Source organism: Triticum dicoccoides, chromosome 2B (assembly GCF_002162155.2).
Source record: "Triticum dicoccoides isolate Atlit2015 ecotype Zavitan chromosome 2B, WEW_v2.0, whole genome shotgun sequence".
NCBI classification, from domain to species: Eukaryota; Viridiplantae; Streptophyta; class Magnoliopsida; order Poales; family Poaceae; genus Triticum; species Triticum dicoccoides.
The window spans coordinates 96,607,579-96,616,210 of record NC_041383.1 but is presented as its reverse complement, the minus strand read 5'-3'; the positions used below and the strand labels follow the sequence as shown (position 1 = coordinate 96,616,210).

General features: G+C 50.8%; 1 protein-coding gene across 1 annotated transcript; it reads left to right on the top strand.

Annotated features, from left to right (window-relative positions):
* The first annotated feature begins 5,573 nt into the window (after positions 1 to 5,573).
* On the top strand, positions 5,574 to 6,746 carry LOC119360567 (probable serine/threonine-protein kinase PBL18). Its single transcript, XM_037626149.1, has one exon. The coding sequence runs from the start codon at positions 5,574 to 5,576 to the stop codon at positions 6,744 to 6,746; it is 1,173 nt and encodes a 390-aa protein (XP_037482046.1).
* Positions 6,747 to 8,632: the final 1,886 nt, after the last annotated feature.

Here is an 8,632-nt window from a genome sequence, read left to right as displayed (position 1 = left end):
TCACCTCATAACCACTCGGTCGCCCCGTGCGTCGTCACCAGGTTGGTCACCTCATAACCACTTGGTCGCCCCGTGCGTCGTCAATCGGTTGGTCACCTCATCAGCACTCAGCCGCCCTGTGCGTCGTCAATCGGTTGGTCACCTCATCACCACTCGGCTGCCCCGCGCGTCGCCACTCGGTTGGTCACCTCATCATCACTCGACCGCCCCGCGCGCCTTCAGACAGCTAAGTCATTTTACATTCTGTTATTTTCGTCTTCCCGAGTATTCCATAATTCACACATCACGTTCACTCGGAGGCCACGCCACCAAGTGTACCTCTACGCTCGGTTGCTTATTTTCACATACTTGCTTAGTACTGGTTATGTGACTCCCAAGTCCAACTTCCATTTTTTCGCATACATCATTTACGAACACCAAGTATCGTTCTTCATTTCGAGTTTGCATCGGTCCTCCTGGGCTGCAACTCAGTCGAAACACTACACTTCCGTTTTATTTAAGCTAGTATCCCAATGAGTTCAGTCGGATCCGCCGCTTTGACAACTTCGAACGGATCCTTCGGTCTTTCAGACTCTTGCTGGTTAACCAGCAAGCCCCTTGCACTCCCAGCGGGTGTCTATGGGTATTATTCACACAAATCATTTCAGCACACATCAAATTTCCTCAAGAAATTATTGTGTTGACTTGTGCCATGTTTTACACAAGTTACGCGATCACTTGACAGCCTTACGCGCCAACTTCATCGCTGCTCGGACTCGGTCACCATACTGATCCTAGCGCACCACAACACTGACCTTGTCCCTTTGTTGACTTCAAACACGTCCGACCAACCCCTCTATGAAATTCTCTTCATTGTATCAATGATATAGACCTCGTCGGGCATGAGACAGATAAGTCCCTTTCATAATTAAACTTCACACTTCACTCTTTTGCGAGTTTGCCTCTTTCGAGCATCACTCGGAAGCTTCTCCTTATCTTTACCCAAATCCGACTCGATGAATTGCAAATCGTCCATTCAAGACTATATTTCTCATATCCCGGCATGTCCGTTGTCGAAGCCTATAGTATGCTCGGGGGCTACGCCGCACTCGGGGGCTGCACCTCATTTGAAATGACACTCGCCTGAGTGGTCGAGTACTTCATCACCGGTCAGATCCTTCACTTCAACAAGTGCATTCGATCCGCCACTTGGACAAGTTTTATAATCACCCAGATGCTCTGCACACCATCTTCTTTCCTACTCAGACTCAGTTGTCACGCCGGTCTTGTTGCGTCGCAACCACACCAAACTCGTCACTACATAAGCTTCGAAAGCATTCGACTAAGTCCTCCGAGGACCATTTTCACCGTCCGGTGACACATGACTTCGCCTTAGCCGCTTCGCGCGCCGCCACTCAGTTGTGCACGTCTTCACCACTCGGCTGCCCCGTGCATCTTCACTTGGCTAGATATGTAGTCCTACATTCGACCACTTCACACGTCATCACCATTCGGCCGTCCCATGTGTCGCCACTCGGTTGCGCGCGTCTTCACCACTCGACCGCTCCGTGCATCGTCACTCGGTTGTACACATCATCGCCCCTCTGCCGCCTCGCGCGTCACCATTAGTTGGACATGTCTTTACCTCTACACCCCCAACACGGGAACGGCTAAGTTACTCATATGGTCAAACCTCATATCACATTCTGTAGCAAACTTGCCTCTTTCGAGCATCACCCGGGAGACATACAAGTGCCACTAAGTCTTTCCTTGCAAGTCAACATACCTCGATCAGTCGGGAAGCACGTCCACTCGGACAAATACCCCTTTCATGCAAAAGGGTGAAAATGAAGCTCCTCTGCGGATACAATGTGCTCTTACAAATACCCCTTTCATGCAAAATCTAATGGTAGAAGTACTAATGAAAAGGTTACTCCCTGGAGTGTCCAGCTTTTTTCTACAGTCGGCAGTTTCAAAGCCGAATTCATTCACCGTGCCGAGAGCACGAAGATTCACCTGCTTGACCGAGTTCCAGGCTGAATTTATTCCGTGTCGAGTGCACGAAGATCATTCCGACCGACTCAGCTCCAGGTTGAGCTTGTTTACCATGTCAAGCACCTGAAGATGCATCCGATTGACTCAATTTCAGACTAAAAGATATTTACCGTGTCGACTGCCTGGAGGTTTACCGAGAGACTTAAACCCTCTGCCAGACTCATCTAGTCCGACAGAGGCTCGGGGACTACACCCAGTGGGTGCACTCAGCGTGCCCCCACTGGAAGAGAACTCAGAAAGAAACATTTTGCTCGATGCAAACCCATCTCCAGTATTACTCGACCTCCGAGTCAGAGAAGAACAAGTTCGATCAGTACCAGCTAAGAAGAGTTTTAGTTCTCTCATACCCCCGCCGACTGCCCGCAGTCGACGGCGGTCTCGGGAACTACACCCAGTGGGTGCACTCAGCGTGCCCCCACTGGAGTAATCTCCACTCGGTATGGCCTGACCAGTCCGAGTGATGAACAACAACAAAAAGACAGGCTCTAAGACTCCCGCTGACTGCCCGCAGTCGACGGCAGTCTCAGGGACTACACCCACTGGGTGCACTCAGCGTGCCCCCACTGGAATGGTATCCACTCGGAACGGTCCGCCCAACCCGAGTGACGGCGAAACAACAAAAAAGACAGGCTCTAAGACTCCCGCCGACTGCCCGCAGTCGACGGCAGTCTCGGGGACTACACCCACTGGGTGCACTCAGCGTGCCCCCACTGGAATGGTATCCACTCGGAACGGTCCGCCCAACCCGAGTGACGGCCAAACAACAAAAAAGACACGTTCCAGGCGTGAAGAAATTCCGAGTAATCAGTTACTCGATGTAGGCCCAGCTCCAAATCACTCCAAAAAAAATATTCTATAAGGCGAGTTTAACGCTCCTCCATGGACCTGTTTTGAGCCTTCTTCTAGGACTCAAAGTGTGAAACTCACAAGTGTGGATCTGAAACCGACTCGTATTGACGTTCCTCCGGGATAAGAATGGCATCTCTCTAAAAGAGCAGTCCATGTGTCAATCTGGTTGCACGGATTTAATGACACACCCATACTCAGATCACGAGTTAAACCTCTCCCGAGAGATGAACGAATGTCACCAAGTTGCTCCTCACAAACACTTACCTTGATTAGTTGGGAAGCATGGTGCCGAAATCCATTAAGATTTTGTTCAAACCTTGGTTGTCTGAAAGCGCGGCGACATGTACCGAGTATTTCTGTAATCACTCGGACCAAACTGTGTCTCACACCAACTCGTTCTGCAAAATCGCAATCGATTCGGGGGCTAATGTTGGGGATATACATAACAGGTAGGCCCACGAAGGGTCGAAATATCATGAAGCATGGGGTCCACACAACATGTGGGTCCAGGTCAATTTCATACAGACACACTATCCACTCGGACAAGCAGCATACTATCCACTCGACCAAGCAACATACCATCCACTCGGATGACGGTTCACCACTCGACCGCACGACTCACTCGGATATACGAAGACCAGCAGGCAGCAAGGCAGTCGGCATCTTTCTAATAGTGAGGGCTTAATAGCGGGCTGGCATTATGGCATTCATACCCCACTTTGTAACATAGGAGGTGAGGGGGTGGCGCACTCTATATAAGCCACCCCCCACCACTAGACTTGGGGGGGTTCTTTCCTTCCACCTCTCTCTCTTTTCACCATTAGTCTCAGGACTTAGCTCAGGCATGGGGATCCGTTCCTCTCTTCCACACACACACATTGTAATCTCCGGATACATACTAAGATAAAACAAAGCCTCTCCGGAGCACGAGACATAGGGTTGTTATCTCCACCGTGAGAGGCCCGAACTCGTTAAAACCACCGTGTCACCCATATGCATCTCGATAGATCATGCTCCGTTATCCTACCCCTATTCTACTGTCAGACTTAGAACCACGACACTCACCGCAGTGGGTGGGTGAGGTGTTCCTCCTCCACTGCCTTCTCCTTCTCCTCCTAACTCTTCCCCTTGGTCTCCTTCTCCTTGCTCTTCCCCTTGGCCTCCTCCTTGGGCGGCATCCGAAGCAGAAAACAATCTACTACGTGAGAACGAGAAAACGCAAACAACAAATTACTGAGGGAAGAACAACAATTCATAGATTCAGTTGTAGGGCTACATTGGCGGTGGGATGCGGGTCGCCAGAGGATCCCTTTGCTGCTGTGCCGGTCATCTTGGTGGAGGGAGCTTCTGTGCTGGTCTTCTCTCGCTGGAGGGAGCTTCTACGGCAGGTCTTCTCGCTGGAGGGAGCTTCTTCCCTGCTGCGCCGCTGGGATTTGAATGGATGGGTGGGCAGCTCCTCATGAGAGAGTGAGTGTGCTTTTATATGACGCCTGACATTTTCATAGCTCCCAAGTTTTGAGGTTAGTCAAGCCAGCTTTTGTGGTTGTTATGCCGTGGGTGGTCGGTGCACAGAGAGAATTCAAGTTCGAGCTCATGATCATAGAAGGCAGCTTCTGTGGTTGTCAAGTTGTGGGTGGTTGGTGGACAAAGAGCACTCAAGTTCGTGCTCATGATCAGAGAAGCCAACTTCCGTTCTGCTTCTTATCCTCCCCTAGCCATAGGGCCTGTCGCCAAAAGGCTTGGGCCATAGGGGAGTGGGGTGGGGATGGAGGGGGGGGGGGCGATGCCCCCCTCCTCCCACAATATAGATCAGTATCAACCAAGGTCACCACTACAATGTATATCCTTTGTAACCCGTCACACGAGATAAGTTGATCAGGTGTAAATCCCCAGCATTTGTATCCTCTCCCGGTATAGTGAAGTACCGACAAATGTTAGCAAAAAAAAGGGGTTTTGGCTTCTGATATTTGATAAAAGGGGATTCTCAAGTGGAACATTTATTTAGATGAAAAGTACTTTGCCTCCTACTCCTAGTAGAAGACCAGGCTCGCATGCATCCTACCATCGCTGAATGGACCCGATTAAGGAACACACCTTTTAGGAATCCCTGCTGGTTCATCATTGAGATGACCAAGCTCTATTAACAAGAACGCGAGTAAAACAGCGGCCTGCAGGTTCATCATCCGGACCACGAAGTTCTACTGCCTGGTGATCAGAGAACCCAGGGGGGAAAGCATAATGATGAAAAACATTTACTAACCCAGCCAAAGCTAAATACAGTGAGATATTTCCCATAGAAACAATTCACAAGGATCACAATGCCACGACCGCGGGGCACCTTCCTCCTTCGCCTCATCGTGCTCTGCCTTCACAAGTGCTTGTCCTCGATGAAGGATCTCGAGGACTTCATCCACACCGCTCCGAGCCTCAAAAGCATGCATATCGGCTCCCTGAATTTTTTTCTTACCCCGACAACATGAGCATCGTCGATCATTTGGCGCTGCACCGCCCAAGCGTCACCACCCTTAAGCTTGCCGGTTAGGGTTGGGGACCGACAAAAGCATTGAGGTCGACATACCTTGCTCGCCACCGTCCTCGATCTCTTTGTTTCTTGATTTCTTGTCGAGAGATCATATCTATCAAGGAAGGGAACTAATCATGTGGATGTGTGGATTGTGTTTCCTTCAGAGATGAACCCGATGAGCAGCACCTCCAACTCTAACTCCAACTCCAAGCCATCGCGCCGGAGCAGCTCCGACCCGGAGAAGCCGCCACAGCCGGCGGAGGTGCCGACGGCGGTGGGGGAGACGGATCCGCCGGCGTCGCTCAAGTCGTTCAGCATGGCGGACATGCGGGCGGCCACCAAGAACTTCGGCTCCACGTCGTACCTGGGCGAGGGCGGGTTCGGGTGCGTGTACAAGGGGTGGATCGACGAGACCACGCTCGCCCCCGCCAGGCCCGGCGCCACCAACGCCATGATGGTGGCCATCAAGAAGCTCAAGAAGGAGAGCTTCCAGGGCCACCAGGAGTGGCTCACCGAGGTTACCTACCTCGGCGACCTCCACCACGACAACCTGGTCAAGCTCGTCGGCTACTGCTCTGACTCCAACAGCAACAAGCTGCTGGTGTACGAGTACATGCCGCGCGGCAGCCTGGAGAACCACCTGTTCCGGCGGGGCAGCCAGCCGCCGCTGCCGTGGTCCACGCGCGTGTTCGTTGCCGTCAACGTCGCCGGCGGCCTCGCCTTCCTCCACTCCCGCGGCGTTATCTTCCGGGACCTCAAGTCCTCCAACGTGCTCCTCGGCCCCGACCACCGCGCCAAGCTCTCCGACTTCAGCCTCGCCCGCGCCGGCCCCACCGGCGGCAAGAGCCACGTCTCCACCCGCGTCGTCGGCACGCGCAGCTACGACGCGCCGGAGTACGTTGCCACGGGCCACCTATCCGCCAAGAGCGACGTCTACGGCTTCGGGGTGGTGCTCCTGGAGCTCATGACCGGGCGGCGCGCACTCGACGAGGCCCGCGGCGTGGCGTCAGAGCTGCTGGTCGACTGGGCCATGCCGATGCTGCAGGGGGAGCGGCGCAAGGTGATACGCGTCATGGACACCAGGCTCGGCGGGCAGAACCCCAAGAGGCAGGCGCAGGACATGGTCGCGCTCGCGCTCCGATGCCTCCAGAATGACTCCAAGAGCCACCCCTCCATGGCCGACGACGTCCTCCCAGCCCTCGAGCTCCTCCTGCACCCAACCACCTCCTCCTTGACCACAACGTCGTCCAGATCGCCGGCCGCATTGGCGGCGCCGGTGCACAGAGGCGACCGACGATCATCACAAAAGCTAGCTAGCTTGGAGACTCTGTTCATTTAATTATCGACAAAGCTAAATACCTGCCGACTGTTCGTTAGCGACAGGCACGTACGATTCGTGCGCCTCGTTCGATTCCCGTCGCGCGGTCAAGATTCATCCAGGCGCTCCACTCCGCGAGAAAAAGAAAGGGAAGAAAGGGCGGCCAGAACAGGATTTGAACCCCCGACCTCATGCAGGTGCACCACCACATTAACCAACTAACCCAGTCTTTGTTGTTGTCAAAAGCGCCCAAACTATGAATGTATTGCATAGTGGCTCTTTGTTCAAGATTTAAAATGTGAACGATTTGCTAACTTGATGATGAATTTAGTGGGAAGAATCCGGGGACTATGGCATTGACTGTCGTGATTTTTTTTCTCTGGATTGGATCTGTCATTTTTTTGGGTGCTAGATCTATTTGGCACACCCTGGTTAGATTTTAGTCAAAAATAAAAATGATGCTGAATATGGGATTTGAACCCACGTCAAGCAGGTAATGGGGAACACACACTAACCAACTCAGCTAGACTATTTGTTGTGCGAAAGAATGCACATCATACTATTTGACCATTCCCTGTTTGCTTCCTTCTTTTTTCTTTGAGGAGTTGATTAAATATCTTCTGGTAATTTTTCTGTGAATAGTATGATAACTCACACATTGCAGGCCCGATATCTTATGTACCCCTGTCCTGATAAGTTTGGCGACCAAAGGGAAGGGGAGAGTTGACGAACTTTTGTGTGAATAGCATGGTAACTCACACATCACATACCTGATAACTTATGCACCATATCTCGGTAACTTTGCCAACGAGGGGTCGGGGTGTTGATGAAATATCCCCTCGATAGCTTTTGTGTCAATAGCATGGTAACTCACACATCATAGACCTGGTAGCTTATGTACAAATATCGTGGTAGCTTTTTTCACCCAAAAAAACTAGTGTAAACATACCTTCGATAACTTTTTGTATGAATAGCATGGTAACTCACACATCGCAGACCTAATAACTTATGCACCCTATACTGGTTACTTTGGCAACAAGGGTGGGGGGAGTTGATGATATATCCCCTCGGTACCTTTTGTGCCAATAGAACGGTAACTCACATATCGCAGACCTGATAACTTATGTACCCCGGTCCTGATAACTTTGACGATGGAGTGGGGGGAGGGGAGGGTTGGTAACTCACACATCTCACAAAACCATTTGCTCCAAGTTTTTAAAAGAGAAGGTCAGCGCAAGGGAGGAAATAACTTTGGCACGCGGGGATAATTTTTTTCCTAGAATTTTTTTTCTCTAGGCCCAAAGTTACCGCAGTGTCTGTGGGCGAGTTATCAGGTTCGTGGCGTATATATTACCATGCTCTTTATAGAGAGTTATTGGCGTGTGTTATGGTTTTTTTAACGCATTTAGACCTGATAACTTATACGCAAGCCTCCTGATAATTCTGACTCAAGGATTTTTTTATTAAAAATATACCCCGATAACATGATAATTTACACGTCACACACTTGATAACTTACGTATGAACACCCCGGTAAATTTTGTTTCAGTTAAAATAAGTGTAGAAACACCCCCCCGATAAATTCTAGGTAACTAGTATAACATGAAGGGCATGGAGACACCATATATCCATCCGTGAAAATTGTGCAGTACATAAATCAAAGGAAAAAAACTGAAAAAGCATGTTTCCTGTACTATACGTAGGAAACAAATGTCTAAGTCTAACCACTAGCTCAATCTAGATTGAGTGGTTGCAAGCTACCGTGGGCTACCTAGATGTAGCGGGTTCGAATCCGACTTCCGCCAATTGTTTTTATTGCGCTAGAAAAAAAAGACGCGGTGGATCGATGTAGCGCTAAGAAAATCAGAGCGATAGTACGTGGGTGGAATCGTGCGGATCTGTTGCTA

Bases quoted from the DNA above. Each gene is read 5' to 3' on its own strand.
- LOC119360567 (XM_037626149.1), top strand. From the start codon at position 5,574: ATGAACCCGATGAGCAGCACCTCCAACTCTAACTCCAACTCCAAGCCA.